Source organism: Triticum dicoccoides, chromosome 5A (genome assembly GCF_002162155.2).
Source record: "Triticum dicoccoides isolate Atlit2015 ecotype Zavitan chromosome 5A, WEW_v2.0, whole genome shotgun sequence".
NCBI lineage: Eukaryota > Viridiplantae > Streptophyta > Magnoliopsida > Poales > Poaceae > Triticum > Triticum dicoccoides.
The window spans coordinates 695164235-695188229 of record NC_041388.1 but is presented as its reverse complement, the minus strand read 5'-3'; the positions used below and the strand labels follow the sequence as shown (position 1 = coordinate 695188229).

Here is a 23995-nt window from a genome sequence, read left to right as displayed (position 1 = left end):
AGCTGAAAGGGGTAGTTACTCTGATACTACTACTCTTAAATACAAAGCACCTACTAAGCTTTAATATCAGTACCCTAATTGTACTCTTACAGATAAATAAATAGCTCACCAGAACTACGTACAAAAATGGGACAGAGCTAGCTACATAGGAGTAGTACGTACATCTCTCTGGCTGGCACAGGTGCTATTGGTACTACTGCATCTGCTGCTGCTACATGAACATGATCAAGTGAGACCGGCCGGAGCTGCACTAAACTACACCTCACACACTCGAAGTCCTCTCGGCCACAACAATCTCCATTAATGGACCAGCTTGAGCTTGTACAAATTCTCACACAGTAGACAGTAGGAGTGGAAAGTTGTTGTTCATTGCAACAGCATATCTAACTGGAAATTGGAGTCTAGTGCTGATGCATCATGCATGCCACAAACCGCAGACACTTGGGTTGCCGTCCTTGAATGATTCGCCACCGGCTCAATCAGTCGACCTTCACCTGCTCGCTCCTGGAGCTGAAGACGGGCCAGCCGTTCCGCCGGAGCCTACCGCCACTGCCGCGGCCCTTGGTCTTGGCAACCGGTTGCTTTCGGACCAGGCTTTCAAGTACAAACTTTTGAAGATGAACAAAGCTCAGGCTCGACTCAGTTGATTGCACGCACTGGAGGTGGAAGAACTGTCATGCGGCATAGGTCGGGTGTATGTTCATTGTGTTTGTGTCCACTTGATGTTTCATTTCGAGTCAGTAAAATCCACAATTTGTCGAAAAACATTGTGACAGTGCCTCTCCATTTGCAGTCCAAAGGGTTAGCCATTACTGTCATATACTCCTACATAGTACTACACACAAAGTAGCAACTGCTAAGCATTCATATGATCAGTGCTCTAACTGTACTCTTACAGACAAATAAATAGCAACCGATATGCATTCATATGATCAGTACTCTAATTGTACTCTTACAGACAAATAAATAGCTCGCCAGGACTATATACAAAGCTGGGGTACATAGAGGAGAACAGAAGCTGCCACCATCTCTCTGGCTGGCACAGGATCCAGTTTCATTTCTACTACATGCATGCACTAGATGCTGCTGCTGCTGCTGCTAGTGGTACACCTTACTTGCCTACTCAAGTGAGGCCGGAGCTACACTACACTACATCCTCACCACTTTATTCTACTGCTTCACAGAGCTTACTCACTCAATCCAGGAACCCTGCTCAACCACAACAAATCAATGGACCAGCTTGTGTTAACTCTCACACAGTGGACCTGGGAAGCTGCTGTTCGTTGCAACAGCAGCATCATCTACCTGGAAGTGGGACTGCACACCACAAACCGCAGACATACACTTCGGTTGCTTCCAACCGCCGTTTGTGAATGATTCGCCGCCAGCCAGCTCGATCAGTCGACCTTCACCTGCTCGCTCCTGGAGCTGGAGACGGGCCAGCCGTTCTGCGGGAGCCTACCGCCTCTGCCGCGGCCCTTGGTCTTGGCCACCAGTTGCTTTCGGACCAGGCCTTGCACCGACATCATGTCGCGCATGCTGTCGTGGAGCTGCTGGCACTGCGCGTCGAGAGCTAGCATCGGGAACGGCTCCTCGATGAGAACCCCCACCTGAAAATGCACGAGGTGTTAGTAGCTGATGAGCTGAAGCAGACACTATTAACCAAATAGACAAAGCAGGAATAACATGATGTTTTCTGTCTTAATATCCTCCTGAGCATCAGGAGCCTATGAGCAGAAGAGAGTAAAAGAATTTATCGGCTTATTGCTCAGAATGCATACATAAGTCAAAACATTTTGCATAAGTTAGCTACTACTCCCTCCGTCCGGAAATACTTGTCCTACAAATGGATAAAATGGATGTATCTATAACTAAAATAAGTCTAGATACAACCATTTCGAGGACAAGTATTTCCGGACGGAGGGAGTATATCACAATTCATAAACGGGTTGAAATGGAAGCAATTTTTGTGGGGTGAAATAGGTAGGAGCTTACTTCCTCGATGCAGAATAAGGAGGCAGCACTGACAAAAGTAGCTGGAACGACTATCCATTTACATTCTGCCCATAGTATGATTGGAAGTGTGAGATGCCACAGGACAAGAAACCGCGAAGTAAGCCTAGTGTATGACAGAGGAACAGGAATCCCGATGATCTGCTCGCACACACAAATTCCTTCAAGGAAACAAGACAGTTTAGACTCCTACAACCAAAAGAAAATAACTGGCATTAGGTTGCAGATCACACGGTGACTGTTAGCACTGAAGGTTTTGCAGGAAGATAGGGCACAAGGGTTACCATGATGCTCCGCTTATGTTCCTCGAAATCTAACATCTGGAGACTCTGCGAAATGAACTCGATGATGCAACGAGGCCGGTGTTTTGAGCTCATGATAACATTCAGGTCGTCCTCTGCGAGCAAGCCCTGAAGGTCCTTTCTGATGTCGGAGTTGCTAGTGATATGACACTGAAACAAATAAAAAACAGAAGCGTAACGTTAATCGCGGTACAGTGCAGAGGAGTGAAAAACAGACAGGGACCTGGTCAAAATCAAGTTTATACTGCTAAATACAGAATATAATCTGAAGCATGAACAAAAAGAGCAAAGTAATAATTGGAGGAAGGATAGGCTTCCATACGAATCTGGGGCATTAATTTTGTCAAGGACATGACCAATTGCAAGTAGGTTTACATCAATGTAAGCAAATCAAAACAGAACATGTCCATTGCAAGTACTTTTTTTTCTTTTTTTTCGAAAAGGGGGGAGTCCCCGGCCTCTGCATCAGATTGATGCATACGGCCATCAACCATTGCAAGTACTCATCAACGGTAGCAGAACAAATTATACAAGGGCATAATAAATCGCAAGGGGCAAATGAATGAATCCATGCAGTTCCAGGGCAGTCCTTACAGAACATTTACTTATTTCAGTAATAAATCCATAGTGCCTTACACTCCAATACATGAAAAATTTCATAGAAACTTTCATTCAGATATCAAGCAAAGCTTTTCAGGAGAAACATAACGACGAAGTGTAGCATTCATCGCAGCACAAGGGACAGGAGTGAAAACAAAACTAACAGGCTAACAGCCATTTCAGAGACTTTCAAATCCAGTTTATACTACAAAAAACAGAATATAATCTGAAGCATGAGCAAGAATAACAAAGTAATAGGTGGGGAAGGCATATCATAGCAATCAATAATGGCCTCCACACGAATCTAGGCCATTAATTTTGTCAAGAACATGGTCCATTGCAAGTAAGTTGACATCAATGTAAAGCGAATCGAATTATACAGGACAGATCCATTGCAAGTAGGTTGCCATCAATGTAAGCAAATCGATACAGGACATGTCCATTGCAAGTACATGCTCATCAACGGTAGCAGAAAATTATACAAGGACATAATCAATCGCAAGGGCCAAATGAATGGATTGATGTAGTTCCGGGGCAGTCCTTGCTGAGCCTTTACCTATTTCAGTAATAAACCCATAGTGCATTACACTCCACTACATGGTGATGTTCTTAAGACTCTTTCAGAGACTGTCAAATCAAGTTTATTCTACAAAATACAGAATATAATCTTTAGCATGAGCAAGAAGAACAAAGTGATATTTAGGGGAAGCATATCATAGCTTTCAATAATGGCTTCCGCACGAATCTAGGCCATCAAATTTGTCAAGAACATGGTCCATTGCAAGTAGGTTGACATCAATGTGAGCAAATCGAATTATACAGGACAGATCCATTGCAAGTAGGCTGGCATCAATGTAAGCAAATCGAATTATAGAGGGCATGTCTGTTGCAAGTACATGTGCAGCAATAGTAGTAGCAGAACAAATCATACAAGGACACAATCAATTGCAAGAGCCAAAAGATACCAGTTGACATGAATGAATTGATGCAGTTCCAGGGCAGTACCGACTAAATCTTTACCACCAATTTTCAGTAAAGCCATATTGCCTTACACTCAACTACATGAATGTTGTAAAGACTCTTCATTCATACTCCTATCAAGCAAAGCTTTCTCCTTTTGAAGGACAAGCATAACCATGAACACACAAGGCACAGTGACATGCAGCAGTGCAGCAGTGGTGGATCTCTCTCACTCACCTTGAGCGCGACGGGGAAGGCGAGGATGTAGTTGACGAGCGCGCCCGTGCCGGTGTCGTTGTCCCCGCGCTCACCGGCGCCGCAGGAATGCATGACCATGCCGGCGAGCTCGGTGGCGCCGGCGAGGACGCGCATCCAGGCCTTGCGGCCCTCGTCGAAGCGCGCGTAGGAGGCCTCGGTGCGGAAGACGAGGAGGAGCGCGAGCGCGGGGGCCGTGAGCTGGTAGGGGAGGGAGGAGGCGGTGAGCGCGTAGTCCGGGGCGAGCGTGTTGTAGGTGGCGACGGCGGCGGCGAAGGCGGTGAAGGCGGAGACGGGCGGGACGAGGGAGAGTATGACCCGGGAGGAGAGCGAGGAGAGGAGGTGCCGCAGGTGGCGCAGCGAGCTGCGGTGCTCCCGCCACTGCTCGTGCGTGTACAGCGGCCGCGGCTCCCGTATGCGCCGCTCGGAGACGGCGTCGGCCCAGTCGGGCACGGCGGTGAGGAGGGAGAGGAGCGGGTTCGGGGGGTTCGGGGATGGTGGGGGATTGGGGAGCGGCTCCGGGAAGCAGCGGGTGAGCTGGCGGTTGCGGCGGCCGGGTCTGGCCGCCAGGCGGAGGTGGTTGTGGACCTGGTGGTGGCGGTGTGGGATGGTGGCCGGGCTGGGCGGCGGCCGCGCCGCCATTGGCTGTCCCCGGTCGGCGCGAGGAGGGGAGGGGATTCGTCGCTCAGCTCAAGCCATTGCCGGCGGTGGAGCGGAGCGGAGTGGAGTTTGTGTGGCGGAGGGGAGGAGAGGATGCGGCGCGCGCCTCGCCTCGACTCGTTGGCCGACATGTGTTGTGTCCATCTTGCTCTTGGATTCATTTCTCTGAATCGGACGGCTAGGAGAGTGGCCACGTACGTGCATCCAGAAATTTCAGACAAATTTCCAGTCCTACTACAAGAGAAGAGAATGAAATGATTGAGAGAAAGGATTTCGGTACAAATCGAACATCAGTTGTGTTAGACCCCTTGCATCCGATTCAAATCTAGCTCGGGCTCACATGATCTCAGATGAACGGTCAGCTAAACCCATTGTTGGACGATAGGGAGGAGAGGGGGGGCTTTGTGGTAGTTGTACTCCCGCTTGTCAAATTATAGTGCATATTATAAACTTAGACTGAGTTGATATAAGATTTACGCTACCGGATACATAGCATATAAAAATATATCATGTTGGATGATTTTTAATTACTTAGTGGGCATAATACTTCCGCGAATTGGCTATTGCCGGAGTCCCGTAAGGAGAAAGGTAAACCACCTTGTAAGAGCATCTCTAGCAGATCCCGCAAAAGTTTGCCATTGATCTGATTGGGGAAAACCAACTGATGTATTTTTGCCACATCCAGTTTGAAGTTAAAGGGATGAGCTCAAAATGATAAGTGGACGAAGCATTCCCTTCATTCGAAATTACTTGTCTCGGAAATTTTAGTTCGAGATACAACCATTTCTGAGACAAGTAATTTCGAACGAAGGGAATACAAGATTGAGGACTACTTGCCATACTAAAGTGACACCGACACATCACCTCTCCGTAGGGTAAATTATGTGTCCCTTGATCGCACATTTGTCAAAATGGCTACCTTCTAGCTGTCAAACCATGTTGAAAATTTGTGATATATTGCCATCTCCAGGAAGGAAAAAAAAGCTGCACGAGTAGGACTTCCCATGACGGTCAAGATGGTCGACATGGAGGCGACGGTGACATGTATGTGTATAGAGCAAGGCTGCGAAAACTCACAGGCGTATGATGATGTAAGCACGATGTATTGATTCGGTGCAATATGCACAATATATATGAATACAAGGTGGGGCCTCTACCTCAATCTATACAACAAAATAGAGATGTGGGCCTAATGTACATAAGACAGTATACATGTACAGATTACATATTCAACACCCCCCGCAGTCGAAGCGTCGAGGGCGACACAAAGACTGGACCGAAACTCCTAAAAGGTGGAAGTAGGCAGACCCTTGGTCATCACATCAGCAAACTGTTGTGCAGTGGAACATGGGTAACCCGGATATGCCCAAGGGCAACCTGTTTGCGCACAAAGTGGATATTAAGCTCGATGTGTTCCGTCTGACGATGATGAACGGGGTTGGTGGAGAGGTAAACGGCGGATACATTATCACAATATACCACCGTAGCCTGAGAAACATCGTGATGCAACTCCTGAAGAAGTTGGCGTAGCCAAGAGCACTCTGCCACCGCATTGGCCACAACTCGGTACTTTGCCTCCGCGCTAGAGCGCGAGACTGTGGGTTGCTGCTTGGACGACCACGATATGAGGGAGGGACCAAGGTAGACACAATAACGAGAAGTGGAACACCGAGTGTCAGGACAGCCGGCCCAATCAGTATCGGAGTAAGCAACCATATCAGTAGAGGGTGACGCGGTCAATGTCAGACCAAGCGCCATAGTACCACGTATATAACAGGGGATCCTCTTCACCGAATTCCAATGAGCATCACGGGGCGCATGCATATGAAGACACACCTGCTGGACATCATACTGCAGATCGAGACTGGTGAGCGTCAAGTACTGAAGGGCACCGACAATGGAACGGTAGAAGGGAGCATCCGAGGCGAGTGAACCATCTTGAGAGGAGAGATTGGCCTTCGTACCAATAGGCGTAGAGACGGGCTTGCAATTTAGCATGCCAACACGCTCGAGCAGCTCATGAGCGCACCTCTGTTGATGTACGAAGAAACCATCAGCTCGACAAACAACCTCAATCCCGAAAAAATAATGCAAGGGGCCTAAGTCCTTCATAGCAGATTCGTCGCGTAGACGAGCAGTGAGCTGCTGAAGAAGCTCAGCTGAGGAGGCTGTCAGGATGATGTCATCAACATAGAGCAGAAGGTAGGTTGTCACAATGCCGCGATGATACACGAATAGAGAGGCGTCAGACCGTGTAATACTGAATCCAAGCTGCTGAAGAAAACCAGCAATCCACTGGTACCACGCAAGTGGGGCCTGCTTGAGCCCATACAGAGAGCACGAGAGCAAGCACACATGATTAGGATATGTGGCATCAACGAAACCAGTGGGCTGCTGACAGTAGACCTGCTCATCAACATGACCATGCAAGAAAGTGTTGGAGACGTCCATCTGATGCACTGCCCAGGTACGAGACACCGCAAGCTCAAGCACCGTATGAACCTTACCGGGTTTGACAACGGGAGCAAATGTGTCGGTGAAGACCACTCCAGCACACCATCGAAAACCACAGACGACCCAGCGGGCCTTGTACCGGTCGAGGGTACCGGCAGGTCGAGTCTTATGACGAAAGACCCACTTGTCGCTAATGACGTTAGCGTGCCGAGGTCGGGGGACAAGCTGCCATGTCCGATTGCGCTAAAGAGCGTCAAATTCCTCTTGCATCATAGCGAGCCAGTGAGGATCACGGAGAATGACTCGAGCTGTGGATGGAAGAGGAGATGGCGAAGACACCTTGGCTGCAAGGAGGTACTCAGCAGTGGAGTATCGCGTTCTAGGGCGATGAATGCCAGCCTAAGCATGAGTGGCGATTCACTGAGCCGGGGCAACGAGGGAATCTGGCGGTGTAGATCCCGTCGCCGCCAAAACCGCGTCGTCAAAGGTAGCAGTGGCCGAGCCAGCTGCAGAGGCTGACGAGGTCCCCACCGACTTTGGTGGGGGAGCCATCGGCGCAGCACTAGAGGCGGGCGGCACAGCGCCAGAGGTGGAGGCCACGGGCGAGGCCTGCTGGAAATATGCCCTAGAGGCAATAATAAAATGGTTATTATTATATTTCCTTGTTCATGATAATTGTGTATTGTTCATGCTATAATTGTGTTATCCGGAAATCGTAATACATGTGTGAATACATAGACCACAACATGTCCCTAGTGAGCCTCTAGTTGACTAGCTCGTTGATCAATAGATGGTTACGGTTTCCTGACCATGGACATTGGATGTCATTGATAACGGGATCACATCATTAGGAGAATGATGTTATGGACAAGACCCAATCCTAAGCATAGCGCAAGATCGTGTAGTTCGTCTGCTAAAGCTTTTCTAATGTCAAGTATATTTTCCTTAGACCATGAGATTGTGCAACTCCCGGATACTGTAGGAATACTTTGGGTGTGCCAAACGTCACAACGTAACTGGGTGACTATAAAGGTGCACTACGGGTATCTCCGAAAGTGTCTGTTGGGTTGGCACGAATCAAGACTGGGATTTGTCACTCCGTATGATGGAGAGGTATCTCTGGGCCCACTCGGTAAGACATCATCGTAATGAGCTCAATGTGACTAAGGGTTGGTCACGGGATGATGTGTTACAGAACGAGTAAAGTGACTTGCCGGTAACGAGATTGAACGAGGTATTGGAATACCGACGATCGAATCTCGGGCAAGTAACGTACCGATTGACAAAGGGAATTGTATACGGGATTACTTGAATCCTCGACATCGTGGTTCATATGATGAGATCATCGTGGAACATGTGGGAGCCAACATGGGTATCCAGATACCGCTATTGGTTATTGGCCGGAGAGTTGTTTCGGTCATGTCTGCATGGTTCCCGAACCCGTAGGGTCTACACACTTAAGGTTCGATGACGGTAGGGTTATTAGGAAGACTTGTATGTGATTATTGAATGTTGTTCGGAGTCCCGGATGAGATCCCGGACGTCACGAGGAGTTCTGGAATGGTCCGGAGGTGAAGATTTATATATAGGAAGTTGTCATACGGTCACCGGAAAGGTTCGGGGGCATATCGGTATTGTACCGGGGCCACCGGAGGGGTTCCGGGGGTCCACCGGGAGGGGCCACCTCTCTCAGAGGGCCTCATGGGCCGTAGAGGAAAGGGAACCAGCCCCAAGTGGGCTGGGCGCATCCCCCCTTGGGCCCATGTGCCTAGGGTTGGGGGGGGGGGGAATCCTATAGGGGGCGCTCCCCTTGCTTGGGGGGCAAGCCACCCCCCTTGGCCGCCGCCCCCCCTTCTAGATCTCATCTAGAGGGGGCCGTCCCCCTTCCTCCTTCCCCTATAAATAGAGGGGCAAGGGGAGGGCTGCACACCACATCCAAGGCGCAGCCCCTCCCCTCCCCAACACCTCTCCTCCTCCGTTAAGAGCTTGACGAAGCCCTGCCGGAGTACTGCCGCTCCACCACCACCACGCCGTCGTGCTGCTGTTGGAGCTCTCTTCCTCAACCTCTCCCTCCTCCTTGCTGGATCAAGGCGCGGGAGACGTCTCCGCTCCGTACGTGTGTTGAACGCGGAGGTGCCGTCCGTTCGGCGCTAGGATCATCGGTGATTTGGATCACGACGAGTACGACTCCATCAACCCCGTTCTCTTGAACGCTTCCGCTCGCGATCTACAAGGGTATGTAGATGCACTCCTCTCCCTCTCGTTGCTAGATGACTCCATAGATTGATCTTGGTGATGCGTAGAAAATTTTAAATTTCTGCTATGATCCCCAATAGAGGCATCATGAGCTAGGTCTATGTGTAGTTTCTATGCACGAGTAGAACACAAGTTGTTGTGGGCATCGATTTTGTCAATTTACTTGCTGTTACTAGTCTTATCTTGATTCGGCGGCATCGTGGGATGAAGCGGCCCGGACCGACCTTACACGTACGCTTACGTGAGACTGGTTCCACCGACTGACATGCACTAGTTGCATAAGGTGGCTAGCAGGTGTCTGTCTCTCCCACTTTAGTCGGATCGGATTCGATGAAAAGGGTCCTTATGAAGGGTAAATAGAAATTGGCATATCACGTTGTGGTTTTGGCGTAGGTAAGAAACGTTCTTGCTAGAAACCTATAGCAGCCACGTAAAAACTTGCAACAACAATTAGAGGACGTCTAACTTGTTTTTGCAGCATATGCCGTGTGATGTGATATGGCCAAAAGTATGTGATGAATGATATATGTGATGTATGAGATTGATCATGTTCTTGTAATAGGAATCATGACTTGCATGTCGATGAGTATGACAACCGGCAGGAGCCATAGGAGTTGTCTTAATTTATTTATGACCCGCGTGTCAACATAAACGTCATGTAATTAATTTACTTTATCGCTAACCGTTAGCCATAGTAGTAGAAGTAATAGTTGGCGAGACAACTTCATGAAGACACGATGATGGAGATCATGATGATGGAGGTCATGGTGTCATGCCGGTGACAATGATGATCATGGCGCCCCGAAGATGGAGATCAAAAGGAGCAAAATGATATTGGCCATATCATGTCACTATTTGATTGCATGTGATGTTTATCATGTTTTACATCTTATTTGCTTAGAACGACGGTAGCATAAATAAGATGATCCCTCGCAATAATTTCAAGAAAGTGTTCCCCCTAACTGTGCACCGTTGCTAAGGCCCGTTGTTCCGAAGCACCACGCGATGATCGGGTGTGATAGGTTCTAATGTTCGCATACAACGGGTGTAAGCCAGATTTACACACGCAATACACTTAGGTTAACTTGACGAGCCTAGCATGTACAGACATGGCCTCGGAACACGGAAGACCGAAATGTCGAACATGAGTCGTATAGAAGATACGATCAACATGAAAATGTTCACCGATGATGACTAGTCTGTCTCACGTGATGATCGGACACGACCTAGTTGACTCGGATAATATATCACTTAGATGACTAGAGGGATGTCTATCTGAGTGGGAGTTCATTAAATAATTTGATAGATAAACTTAATTATCATGAACATAGTCTAAAAATCTTTGCAATATGTCTTGTAGATCAAATGGCCCACGCTAATGTTGCCCTCAACTTCAACGCGTTCCTAGAGAAAACCAAGCTGAAAGACGATGGCAGCAACTACACGGACTGGGTCCGTAACTTGAGGATTATCCTCATAGCTGCCATTAAAGCATATGTCCTTGATGCACCGCTAGGTGAAGCACATGTTTTCCCTGCAGAACAAGACGTTATGAACGCTTGGCAGACGCGTAGTGATGATTACTCCCTGGTTCAGTGCGGCATGCTTTACAGCTTAGAACCGGGGCTCCAAAAGCGTTTTGAGCAACACGGAGCATATGAGATGTTCCAAGAGCTGAAAATGGTTTTCCAAGCTCATGCCCGGGTCAAGAGATATGAAGTCTCCGATAAGTTCTACAGTTGTAAGATGGAGAAGAATAGTTCCGTCAGTGAGCACATACTCAAAATGTCTGGGTTGCACAACCGCTTGTCTCAGCTGGGCACTACTAGGGAAAAGCCTATACACAGAATTTTACCAGTAGCGTTGTACAAAATCAAGCGCTGCTGCTACTTAGTAGCAGCGCGGTACATGGCTAGCCCAACCTAGCAGTAGCGCGTATAATGGCCCAGCGCTACTGCTAATCTCCTTAGCTGCAGCGCGCTTATGTGTAAAGCGCTGCTGTAACGGAAATAAAATAAAGTGAAAAACAAGTAGAAAAGTAAATGAAAATGAAAGAAATAGAAAAAGGAGAAAGGGAAAAAATAAAATGTAAAGAAAAATAAAAGAAAAAAGGGAAAAAAGGAGAAAGGAATAGCAGTAGCGGGTTTTAGTAAACGCGCTATAGCTAACTTAGCTATAGCGCATTTCTGGAAACGCGTTGCCGTTACGTTTCACTTAAACAGCGGTTTCCCCCCACCCCGCCCCCCGGCCACGTCCCTCGCCCTCGCCGTCGTCTCCTCACCGCCGCCGCCCGAGGCCGCCCTCAGCCTCACCGCCGCCGCCCGAGGCCGCCCTCAGCCTCACAGCCGCCGCCCAAGGCCGCCCTCCACGGCACCGTCGGCGCCCTCCACCTCACCGCCCGCCCAAGCCCGCCCAGGACTGCCCTTGCCCGTGCCCGAGCCCGCCCTCTCCGCCCCTGCCTCCGTCACCGAGCACCTCCCCGCCATCGTCTCTCCCCTCTCTGTAAGTCCCCTACCCTCCCCCTCACTCATCTCTCTCTGTATTTTAGAGAAAAAATTAGATGTTAATTAGATGTTTTTCAGTTAGGGCACTAGAGTTTTGCTAGGTTAATTAGGTTAGTAGTGCTGCTAGTAGTATTGGTACAGTAGGTTAATTAGGTGATGTTAAATGAATAACCTAAATGAATGAAATTAGTAGTTAACTGAATTTTTTTCCTTTCATCATTATAGAGCACTAAAGTTAACTGAATTTTGTTCTATTAGTAGTTAAATGAATTTTCTTCTACACGGTTTGCACATGCGGTTGCTCGTGTATATTTGGACACTGTTTGCAGGGAATGATGCTTAGTGGCCTATGTTTTGCCGGAATGTTGATTCATTTCTTTTCCGACAAATTTCAGGTTCTTGATTTGTCCACTTTTTAGCAAATCTCATGCCGAAATTTTCCATGAATTTCAGCATGACTTGTGCTACAAACTAGGACATATCGAGTGCCCGTGATTTGCCGCACCAGGAAGGAGTCAACATTCCTGCAAAACAATAGGCCTTTTTTATGTCACTATTCATTTTATTAGGTCTAGAATTAATTGACTAGATTTAATCATAGGAAACATGGCTAGCAACGATGAAGGACAGGGTTCTGGTGATTGCGACAACGCCTACCGGGCGGCAGACGAATTTTTTAGCCTTACCGATGATCAACCGATGTTATTGCTGGGCGCATCGGTGGCATCGAGGACTGAGACCGACACCCAGACCGGTGCTGAGACTGAGACCGGCGCTCAGACTCAGACCGACATTGAGACCGGCGCTGAGACTGAGACCGGCGCTGCCTCGGGGAGCGGAGCCGGTGTAGAACCGAAAGAAAAGAGGTAACGGGTTCCTAACAAACTCAGGACTACTAGAGTGGTGGTCACGGAGGTGGACAACGGCAATTTTGAGCCAACAGCGCCCGAGGAAGCGCGTCAATGCTACGGCAATCAAATAGGCTGCATCGTACGGACAACCGCCACCATCAACGATGAGAAACTACAGAAGATAGAAAATATGAGGAGCTCCCTCCTAAAGAAGTTTCACCAGATATTCTTGTTCCCGGGCCGGAATGAGAAGGATTATAAAGATCCAGATGAGGACCCGGCAATGAAGAAGATAAACAAACACGCCATGACCAAGTTTAGCGACGCGTTGGCCGCCTGGAAAAATCGAGTGAAAGCAAGGATCATCGACAAGAAGGAACCCTACTCCGAGATTGTAAAGGATAATCCGACAATCACGGAAGAGCAGTTTCAAATATTCAAGGAGGCTTGCGAGGCCGAAGATGCCAAAAAGAAGTCTAAGTACATGAAGGGGCTTCAAGAGAGGAACATTGGGAGCCACCACCTCGGAAGCCGTGGTTACGGCGGAAAGAGGTCCAAATGGGCCAAGGAGGACGTGGAAGCCGTGAGTCTGGGCATCCCAGACCCCTTGGCGGAGTTCACCATCCCGCAGGAGCGTGACATCCTCAGGGCCCGGCACCGTTGGAACCCAGTGAAAAAGGTTTATGAGACAACACCGGTCATTACGGAGTTCATGAGACTGCTGGTAATTTTAGTTTCTGATCAATTCGACTGCACATGTTAGTCATATTTGTAAATGATCGTTGTGCCTTTTGCAGAGAGAGCAGCACAGGATTGCGGCCGAAAGCGACTCGCCATCTGAGGCATTGGCGAGGCCCAAGTGGGACACTCCATTCAACCGGGCGTTAAACATATTGAAACAACAACCGGTGGATACTCGACCATCGTATGGACGCGTGCACGGTGTCGGAGACGGCGCCACGTGGAAGAAGTACTACCGTGAGACCACGGAGGAGAGAAATGAAAGACGGAGGTTAAATGAAGAAAACATCGACAAGAGGGTTGATATTGCGGTTGAGAAGAAATCAACTGAGACAGTCGCAACAGCGGTAGCTGCCGCAAAACAGGTGGCTTTAGATATTTCTACTCCCTTGGTTCCGGCCGTTTTCAATTGGACCAGGCAAAATCCAAAAAAAGATGCAGCGGACTTTCCCCTTGCTGACTTCTTGGCGGGGAGCAGCTTGACTAGCGTTGCACCAGCATCTGCAGCTGCACCTGCTCCTGCACCGGCTCCCGCACCGGACGTGCTAGGCGGTGCTTCGTTCTTTGGTTGAGCTCGACGCCCTCACGGTATCTGTCACACTGGCCCCCTTCAATATAAATGTATAATCTCCCGTTTTCGTTGCCTTTCGGATGTCTCACGTCACAGACTTTTCTTTGCAGGCCGACGAAACCCCATGCACCATATTGTACACCATCGGTGACTAGAAGGTGGACGTGGGGAAGGCGACGATAATGGAGCCGAAGGAACCATTGTTCCACAGCCGGCCGATCCCCTTGAACGTCTTCAAGGTTTCCGTGGCCAGTGTCAAACTGGGCCACGAGAATTTGCCTCCTCCAGTACTACTGGGGGATGACGACGAGACACCGCGGTGGCTTGGTGATTGTTGCAATGCTGGGTGGGTCCTGTTGTGGCCAAAGAGTCTGCTTCGTCTAGAGGCGGCCAGGAGCACACCCACGAGCACGCAGCCTCAGCAAGGTATGAACATCAACACCCCACCTACCCAATTATCGTCGGGTGTCGGGTTGGGTGATAGCGGACGGGGTAAGGAGGAGGCTCCATTAGTCGCTGATGACGTCGCCATGGATGAGGATGAGGACGACGATGGCGCTGCTGAACAATATGTCTATACTGGCGCCTCCTCAGGGTTTGAGCATCATGAGTCGGTGCCTGAATTGCCGTCTCAACATATTATGGTGACCTTCCGGTAGTAAAGAAGTTTAGGAAGAGAGCGAGGAAAGGCAAAAAAGCTGTTTCTATGATCCAGCCGCCTCAGCAGCCTCGGCTTCAGGACCGTATAGATATCCCCGGTGCGGATAAATGGCATATCCCCAGTCAACCAATCCTACCTGCAAAAGCGCTACGGGCCAGATTCGGTGATCTAAAGAGACTTCATGACGATGTGCTGCGGGTAGAGAAAGACCTCATCGCCTCGAAAGATCCAGGATACCCACTCTACGTGGTTAACATTCCGCGGCAAATGTCGTACGTCGACAGCTTCCCCGCGGATAAGTTCTTCCTCCAATTCGTTTACATATTCGACATGTTTCACGTGAAGAAGCTGGATTTTACGTTTGTCCGCCTTTATGCCTTGCACATGAACTACATCATTGGGGTTCAGCAGATATCTCATATCTGTGTCGCTGACCCGTACTACATGCACGAGGGCTTCTTGGGAGTCTGCGCAAATCACCGTGAATACGCGAGGGATTACATCGTCAGTTTCATGCTCACCAATAAGGACAAGGGGGTGATTCTCGTGCCTTATCATCCCGTGTAAGTCATCCATGCTGCTATCCTTCCTTCAATTTCAATCATTCATTTGCACGGTGGAGGCTAATTAATTTGAGGACTTATTTTGCGCAGCGGCGGGCGCGCCGTCCTCATCATCCTCTACCCCCGATTCTCCCACGCTCTTTACTTGGACACGTCGAAGAACATTCACAAAAAAGATTACACCCACATCAAGGATGTTCTCGACAGTGCGATGTATCACTACCAATCACTGGGTGGAGAGGTCTGGGACAAGAAGATGAGGGGCGGCAGGGTCACCTTCGGCCATAAGACCAACTTCTGCTGCATCCAGCAACCGGACGATTCCCTTTGTGATGGATTCTATGTCCTACACCACATGCTGGAGTACAGACGGGATCACCAGAACCTTTGCATGGCACCTTCTTCCGGCAATGCCCATATTCTGCAATGGGCAAAGGACATAGGAGATATCGAGGATCATCGACTTCGAGCTGAGTTCTATAACATCCAGCGCGAACTTGCCCAAATCATCATGAAGGAGGTCGTCGGAAAAACAGGGATGTTCTACGGAGAAGGACAAATGTCGCGGGAAGACGTTCGAACATGGATAGCCTCTCAGCATCTCGACCTGAAGCCTTTCACTAGGCTCGGGGACTATCTCCCTGACTTGGATGGATGGAACGACATGTTGGAGTGATTGTCGATATATGATAATGTGTCCGTTTAGTCTATACTTTCTGTATGACAAAACTTTGAGTTATGCACGGTGAAACTTTATTTGTGATGTAATTAAACCGTCCTCCTCCTCGACTAGCGAAAATCACTCTAGTTAGGGCATTTTGGGGTACGATGAACTTTGTTATTTATGCTTATGATATGTTGTTTTTATTTTTGCCAAGTCTGTCTCTTTCTGTTGCTCAACTATATATGTTGCATATCATCGACTCATGTGATGATGCAGGTGCATAGATCGTAGATGGCGAAGAAGTGCTATGCCAGGAGTATATATACGACAAGTGGCCGGAGTGTCAGGCCCTTCCGGTTTCCAAGCGACAGGCAGTAGTTAGTTTAGAGGTTCACGCTAATGCGAAAGAGGGATACAAACTCATTTTCTCAAAGTGATAGCTCTTCTCGCGTGTATCATTGTTTAGATGGATGACGATGTATTTGCATATCATTCGAGACTTGTATCACTATTTTTGAGATGATGACGAGAGACCACTTTGTGTTGGATGATGATTATGATGATGACATGATTTGATGAGACTAATTGTATGTATATGCTATGATTACATTTGTATGTGTATGATATGCTAAAGATTATTGTATAAAGCCTATTCAAATACAAAACAAATACAAAACAAATATGCAGGAAAAAAACTAATAAATAAACTAGTAGTAGCGAGGGGGGAAATTTAGCAGTAGCGCCGCATTGTCAGTAGCGCATCCCAGCAAACAGCGATGTAGATAATATCAGTAGCGCCCTTTCCCAAAGAGCGCTACAGATATTCATGTATAGCAGTAGCATGGGACAACCGGCGCTACTGCTATACGTTAGCTGTAGCGCCTTATTAGTAGCGCCGGTGCCCGCGCTACTGAGAGGCCCAAAACCCTCGCTGCTGGTAGGCTTTTCCCTAGTAGTGGGAAGTTAATCTCCCGGATGATGCGGTCGTTGACAGAATCCTTCAGTCGCTCCCACCTAGCTACAAGAGCTTTGTGATGAGCTTCAATATGCAGGGGATGGAAAGGACCATTCCCGAGGTATATTCAATGCTGAAATCAGCGGAGGTGGAAATCAAAAAGGAACATCAAGTGTTGATGGTGAATAAAACCACTAAGTTCAAGAAAGGCAAGGGTAAAAAGAACTTCAAGAAGGACGGCAAGGGAGTTGCCGCGCCCGGTAAGCAAGCTGCCGGGAAGAAGCCAAAGAATGGACCCAAGCCTGAGACTGAGTGCTTTTATTGCAAGGGAAACAGTCACTGGAAGCGGAACTGCCCCAAGTACTTAGCGGATAAGAAGGCTGGCAATACCAAAGATATATGTGATATACATGTTATTGATGTGTACCTAACCAGCGCTTGTAGTAGCTCCTGGGTATTTGATACCGGTGCAGTTGCTCATATTTGTAACTCAAAACAGGAACTGCGGAATAAACGAAGACTGGCGAAGGACGAGGTGACGATGCGCGTTGGGAATGGTTCCAAGGTCGATGTGATCGCCGTCGGCACACTACCTCTACATTTACCTACATGATTAGTTTTAAACCTCAATAATTGTTATTTAGTACCAGCTTTGAGCATGAACATTGTATCTGGATCTCGTTTAATGCAAGATGGCCACTCATTTAAATCTGAGAATAATGGTTGTTCTATTTATATGAGAGACATGTTTTATGGTCATGCCCCGTTGATCAATGGTTTATTCTTATTTAATCTCGAACGTGATGTTACACATATTCATAGTGTGAATGCCAAAAGGTGTAAGGTTGATAATGATAGTCCCACATACTTGTGGCACTGCCGCCTTGGTCACATTGGTGTCAAACGCATGAAGAAACTCCATGCAGGTGGACTTTTGGAGTCTCTTGATTATGAATCATTTGACACGTGCGAACCATGCCTCATGGGCAAAATGACCAAGACTCCGTTCTCCGGAACAATGGAGCGAGCAACCAACTTATTGGAAATCATACATACTGATGTGTGCGGTCCAATGAGTGTTGAGGCTCGCGGTGGCTATCGTTATATTCTCACCCTCACTGATGACTTGAGTAGATATGAATGCCAAAAGGTGTAAGGTTGATAATGATAGTCCCACATACTTGTGGCACTGCCGCCTTGGTCACATTGGTGTCAAACGTATGAAGAAACTCCATGCAGGTGGACTTTTGGAGTCTCTTGATTATGAATCATTTGACACGTGCGAACCATGCCTCATGGGCAAAATGACCAAGACTCCGTTCTCCGGAACAATGGAGCGAGCAACCAACTTATTGGAAATCATACATACTGATGTGTGCGGTCCAATGAGTGTTGAGGCTCGCGGTGGCTATCATTATATTCTCACCCTCACTGATGACTTGAGTAGATATGGGTATGTCTACTTAATGAAACACAAGTCTGAGACCTTTGAAAAGTTCAAGGAATTTTAGAGTGAGGTTGAGAATCAACGTGACAGGAAAATCAAGTTCTTACGATCAGATCATGGGGGAGAATATTTGAGTCACGAATTTGGCACGCACTTAAGGAAATGTGTAATAGTTTCACAACTCACGCTGCCTGGAACACCTCAGCGTAATGGTGTGTTCGAACATCCTAATCGCACTCTGTTAGATATGGTGCGATCTATGATGTCTCTTACCGATCTACCGCTATCATTTTGGGGTTATGCTATAGATACTGCCGCATTCACTTTAAATAGGGCTCCATCGAAATCCGTTAAGACGACACCGTATGAATTGTGGCTTGGTAAGAAACCTAAGATGTCGTTTCTGAAAGTTTGGGGATGCGATTCTTATGTCAAGAAACTTCAACCTGAAAAGCTCGAACCCAAATCGGAAAAATCCGTCTTCATAGGATACCCTAAAGAAACCATTGGGTATACCTTCTACCTCAGATCCGAAGGCAAGATCTTTTTTGCCAAGAATGGATCCTTTCTAGAGAAAGAGTTTCTCCCGAAAGAAGTAAGTGGGAGGAAAGTAGAACTTGATGAAGTATTGCCTCTTGAACCGGAGAGTGGCGCAGCTCAAGAAAATTTTCCTGAGGTGCCTGCACCGACTAGGGAGGAAGTTAATGATGATGATCATGACACTTCAGATCAAGTTGCTACTGAACTTCGAAGGTCCACAAGGACACGTTCCGCACTAGAGTGGTACGGCAACCCTATCCTGGAAATCATGTTGTTAGACAATGGTGAACCTTCAAACTATGAAGAAGCGATGGCGGGCCCAGATTCTGACAAATGGCTGGAAGCCATGAAATCCGAGATAGGATCCATGTATGAAAACGAAGTATGGACTTTGACTGACTTGCCCGATGATCGGCGAGCCATAGAAAATAAATGGATCTTTAAGAAGAAGACAGACGCAGATGGTAATGTGACCATCTATAAGGCTCGGCTTGTCACTAAGGGTTATAGACAAGTTCAAGGGGTTGACTACGATGAGACTTTCTCACCCGTAGCGAAGCTGAAGTCTGTCCGAATCATGTTAGCAATTGCCGCATTCTATGATTATGAGATATGGCAAATGGACGTCAAAACGGCATTCCTTAATGGTTTCCTTAAGGAAGAATTGTATATGATGTAGCCGAAAGGTTTTGTCAATCCTAAGAATGCTGACAAGGTGTGCAAGCTCCAACGCTCAATCTATGGGCTGGTGCAAGCATCTCGGAGTTGGAACATTCGATTTGATGAGATGATCAAAGCGTTTGGGTTTACGCAGACTTATGGAGAAGCCCGTGTTTACAAGAAAGTGAGTGGGAGCTCTGTAGCATTTCTCATATTATATGTGGATGACATACTATTGATGGGAAATGATATAGAATTCTTGGAAAGCATAAAGGCCTACTTGAACAAGTGTTTTTCAATGAAGGACCTTGGAGAAGCTGCTTATATATTAGGCATCAAGTTCTACAGAGATAGATCAAGACGCCTCATTGGTCTTTCACAAAGTACGTACCTTGACAAGATATTGAAGAAGTTCAATATGGATCAGTCCAAGAAGGGGTTCTTGCCTGTATTGCAAGGTATGAGATTGAGCATGGCTCAATGCCTGACCATGGCAGAAGATAGAGAAAAGATGAGTGTCGTCCCCTATGCCTCGACCATAGGGTCTATCATGTATGCCATGCTGTGTACTAGACCTGATGTAAACCTTGCCGTAAGTTTGGTAGGAAGGTACCAAAGTAATCCCGGCATGGAACACTGGACAACGGTCAATAATATCCTGAAGTACCTGAAGAGGACTAAGGATATGTTTCTCGTTTATGGAGGTGACGAAGAGCTCGTCGTAAAGGGTTACGTCGATGCTATCTTTGACACAGATCTGGATGACTCTAAGTCACAAACCGGATACGTGTATATTTTGAATGGTGGGGCAGTCAGCTGGTGCAGTTGCAAGCAAAGCGTCGTGGCGGAATCTACATGTGAAGCGGAGTACATGGCAGCCTCGGAGGCAGCACAAGAAGCAATCTGGATAAAGGAGTTCATTACCGACCTAGGAGTTATTCCCAATGCGTCAGGCCCAATGACTCTCTTCTGTGACAATACTGGAGCTATTGCCCTTGCCAAGGAGCCTAGGTTTCACAGGAAGACCAGGCATATCAAGCGTCGCTTCAACTCCATTCGTGAAAATGTTCAAAATGGAGACATAGATATTTGTAAAGTGCATACGGACCTGAATGTCGCAGATCCGTTGACTAAACCTCTTCCTCGAGCAAAACATGATCAACACCAGAACTCTATGGGTGTTCGATTCATCACAATGTAACTAGATTATTGACTCTAGTGCAAGTGGGAGACTGTTGGAAATATGCCCTTGAGGCAATAATAAAATAGTTATTATTATATTTCCTTGTTCATGATAATTATCTATTGTTCATGCTATAATTGTGTTATCCGGAAATCGTAATACATGTGTGAATACATAGACCATAACATGTCCCTAGTGAGCCTCTAGTTGACTAGCTCGTTGATCAATAGATGGTTACGGTTTCCTGACCATGGACATTGGATGTCATTGATAACGGGATCACATCATTAGGAGAATGATGTGATGGACAAGACCCAATCCTAAGCATAGCGCAAGATCATGTAGTTCGTCTGCTAAAGCTTTTCTAATGTCAAGTATCTTTTCCTTAGACCATGAGATTGTGCAACTCCCGGATATTGTAGGAATACTTTGGGTGTGCCAAACGTCACAACATATCTGGGTGACTATAAAGGTGCACTACGGGTATCTCCGAAAGTGTTTGTTGGGTTGGCACGAATCGAGACTGGGATTTGTCACTCCGTATGACAGAGAGGTATCTCTAGGCCCACTCGGTAAGACATCATCGTAATGAGCTCAATGTGACTAAGGGTTGGTCACGGGATGATGTGTTATGGAACGAGTAAAGTGACTTGCCGGTAACAAGATTGAACGAGGTATTGGAATACCGACGATCGAATCTCGGGCAAGTAACGTACCGATTGACAAAGGGAATTGTATACGGGATTGCTTGAATCCTCGACATCGTGGTTCATCCGATGAGATCGTCATGGAACATGTGGGAGCCAACATGGGTATCCAGATCCCGCTATTGGTTATTGGCCGGAGAGTTGTCTCGGTCATGTCTGCATGGCTCCCGAACCCGTAGGGTCTACACACTTAAGGTTCGATGACGCTAGGGTTATTAGGAAGACTTGTATGTGATTACCGAATGTTTTTCGGACTCCCGGATGAGATCCCAGACGTCACGAGGAGTTCTGGAATGGCCCGGAGGTGAAGATTTATATATAGGAAGTTGTCATACGGTCACCGGAAAGGTTCGGGGGCATATCGGTATTGTACCGGGGCCACCGGAGGGGTTCCGGGGGCCCACCGGGAGGGGCCACCTCTCGCGGAGGGCCTCATGGGTCATAGAGGAAAGGGAACCAGCCCCAAGTATGCTGGGCGCACCCCCCCTTGGGCCCATGCGCGTAGGGTTGGGGGGGGGGGAAACCCTAGAGGGGGCGCCCCCCTTGCTTGGGGGGCAAGCCACCCCCTTCTAGATCTCATCTAGAGGGGGCCGGCCCCTTCCTCCTTCCCCTATAAATAGAGGGGCAAGGGGAGGGCTTCACACCACATCCAAGGCGCAGCCCCTCCCCTCCCCAACACCTCTCCTCCTCCGTTAAGAGCTTGGCGAAGCCCTGCCGGAGTACTGCCGCTCCACCACCACGCCGTCGTGCTACTGTTGGAGCTCTCTTCCTCAACCTGTCCCTCCTCCTTGTTGGATCAAGGCGCGGGAGACGTCTCCGCTCCGTACGTGTGTTGAACGCGGAGGTATCGTCCGTTCAGTGCTAGGATCATCGGTGATTTGGATCACGACGAGTACGACTCCATCGACCCCATTCTCTTGAACGCTTCCGCTCACGATCTACAAGGGTATGTAGATGCACTCCTCTCCCTCTCGTTGCTAGAAGACTCCATATATTGATCTTGGTGATGCGTAGAAAATTTTAAATTTCTGCTACGATCCCCAACAAGGCCGACGCGACTCTGGGGGCGGCCGACAACGAGACCACCAAGGAGACCGAGGGAGATAGCCCAGCCTCGAAGCCAAGGGCTGGCTGAGGACTGCACGCGAATGCCTATGTGAGAGGGTGGCGACCGGACGCCATCAGTAATCGGTGATGAAGTGGCGGGCGGAGGTACGTGCTGAAACGGAAACTCATGCTCGTGAAAGTAATAAACGTGCCGGGAGGTGAACACGCGATGAGAGACAAGATCATAGCACCGATATCCTGTGGAGTTGGCAGGGTAACCGATGAAGATGCATGCGATAGAACGCGGTGCGAGTTTATGAGGAGTGGTATCCGCAATGCTAGGATAACAAAGACACCCAAAAATACACAGACCCGCATAAGAAGGTGGCGTACCGAAGAGTAAATGATGGGGTGCATAGTTCATCGCGGTCGACATGGCCGGAGATTAAGTAGAAGCGACGCGGTAGCAAGGGCATCCGTCCAGAAGCGGGGCTACACATTGCCATGAAACAGGAGCGTGTGAACGCATTCATTGAGAGTGTGAAGGACACGTTCGGCTCAATCGTTTTATTGTGAAGTATACATGCAAGTGAGACGAAAAACTATGCCATGATGCGAGAGAGAAATGCGGAATGCAAGATTGTTGAACTCTTTTCCATTGTCAGTCTAAAGAGTAAGAATGGGATGCCCAAACTGCGTGCTAGAGTGAAAAGCCATCAAAGTGGATAGCGTATCCGATTTTCATCGCAAAGGAAAAGTCCACACATAATGGGAGTAATCGTCAAGAATAACAAGATACTCCCTCCATTTTTGTATACAAGGACACAGACCCATATTACAGGTACCAAGGTAAAAATCAATGCATGTTTAAGTAAATTTTGCAAGCTAGCTTGTCACCTTGTTTGTCGTGTTAATTAATGTGGTTTCTCTCTCTCACGCACAATAATCCAACCCTCTTACTCCTCGTTATTGATAAATGTTGGGAATGCAAGCCAACCTTCTCACTCCCACATGCATGCAAGGGATATTAATGTTCTCGAGTGCTAGTATGAGGCAAACAACATCAATTTATCTCAATTAATTTTAGTGGCCTTGTATAGTTGCAAATTGTAATTTTGATAGTGGCCTTGTATACAAAAATGGGGGGAGTAACATAGATAGCCCGAATTACTAGAATTGGAGAGGTCCACACATCACTATGGATCAACTGAAAAGGAAAAGAAGCAATGGTGGTGGGATTATTAAACGGAAGACAAACGTGTTTTCCAACACAACATGCATGACAAGTATGATCCTCAATCTTATTACAACTGAAACTGAAACTCCTAAGAATATGACGAAGAGTGACGTGGTTGGGATGAGCCAGACGAGTGTGCCAAAGATCTACGCCGGCGGACAGAG

At 47.8% G+C, this 23995-nt stretch overlaps 1 protein-coding gene across 1 annotated transcript; it reads right to left on the bottom strand.

Annotated features, from left to right (window-relative positions):
* Nucleotides 1-897: 897 nt before the first annotated feature.
* LOC119304254 (UPF0187 protein At3g61320, chloroplastic-like) lies at nucleotides 898-4903 on the bottom strand. The gene is made up of 4 exons (XM_037581430.1): nucleotides 4113-4903; nucleotides 2298-2465; nucleotides 1996-2202; nucleotides 898-1610 (listed from the first exon to the last, which is right to left on the bottom strand). The coding sequence occupies exons 1-4, from the start codon at nucleotides 4770-4772 to the stop codon at nucleotides 1398-1400; spliced, it is 1248 nt and encodes a 415-aa protein (XP_037437327.1). The 5' UTR covers nucleotides 4773-4903; the 3' UTR covers nucleotides 898-1397.
* Between the last annotated feature and the right edge of the window lie 19092 nt (nucleotides 4904-23995).

Excerpts from the sequence above, each read along its gene's own strand:
- LOC119304254 (XM_037581430.1), bottom strand. The coding sequence starts at position 4,772 with ATGGCGGCGCGGCCGCCGCCCAGCCCGGCCACCATCCCACACCGCCAC. Across the intron at positions 2,466-4,112 it reads CCTTCCCCGTCGCGCTCAAG|TGTCATATCACTAGCAACTC; the intron begins GTGAGTGAGAGA and ends TATTTGTTTCAG. Across the intron at positions 1,611-1,995 it reads CCTTATTCTGCATCGAGGAA|GTGGGGGTTCTCATCGAGGA; the intron begins GTAAGCTCCTAC and ends GTGCATTTTCAG.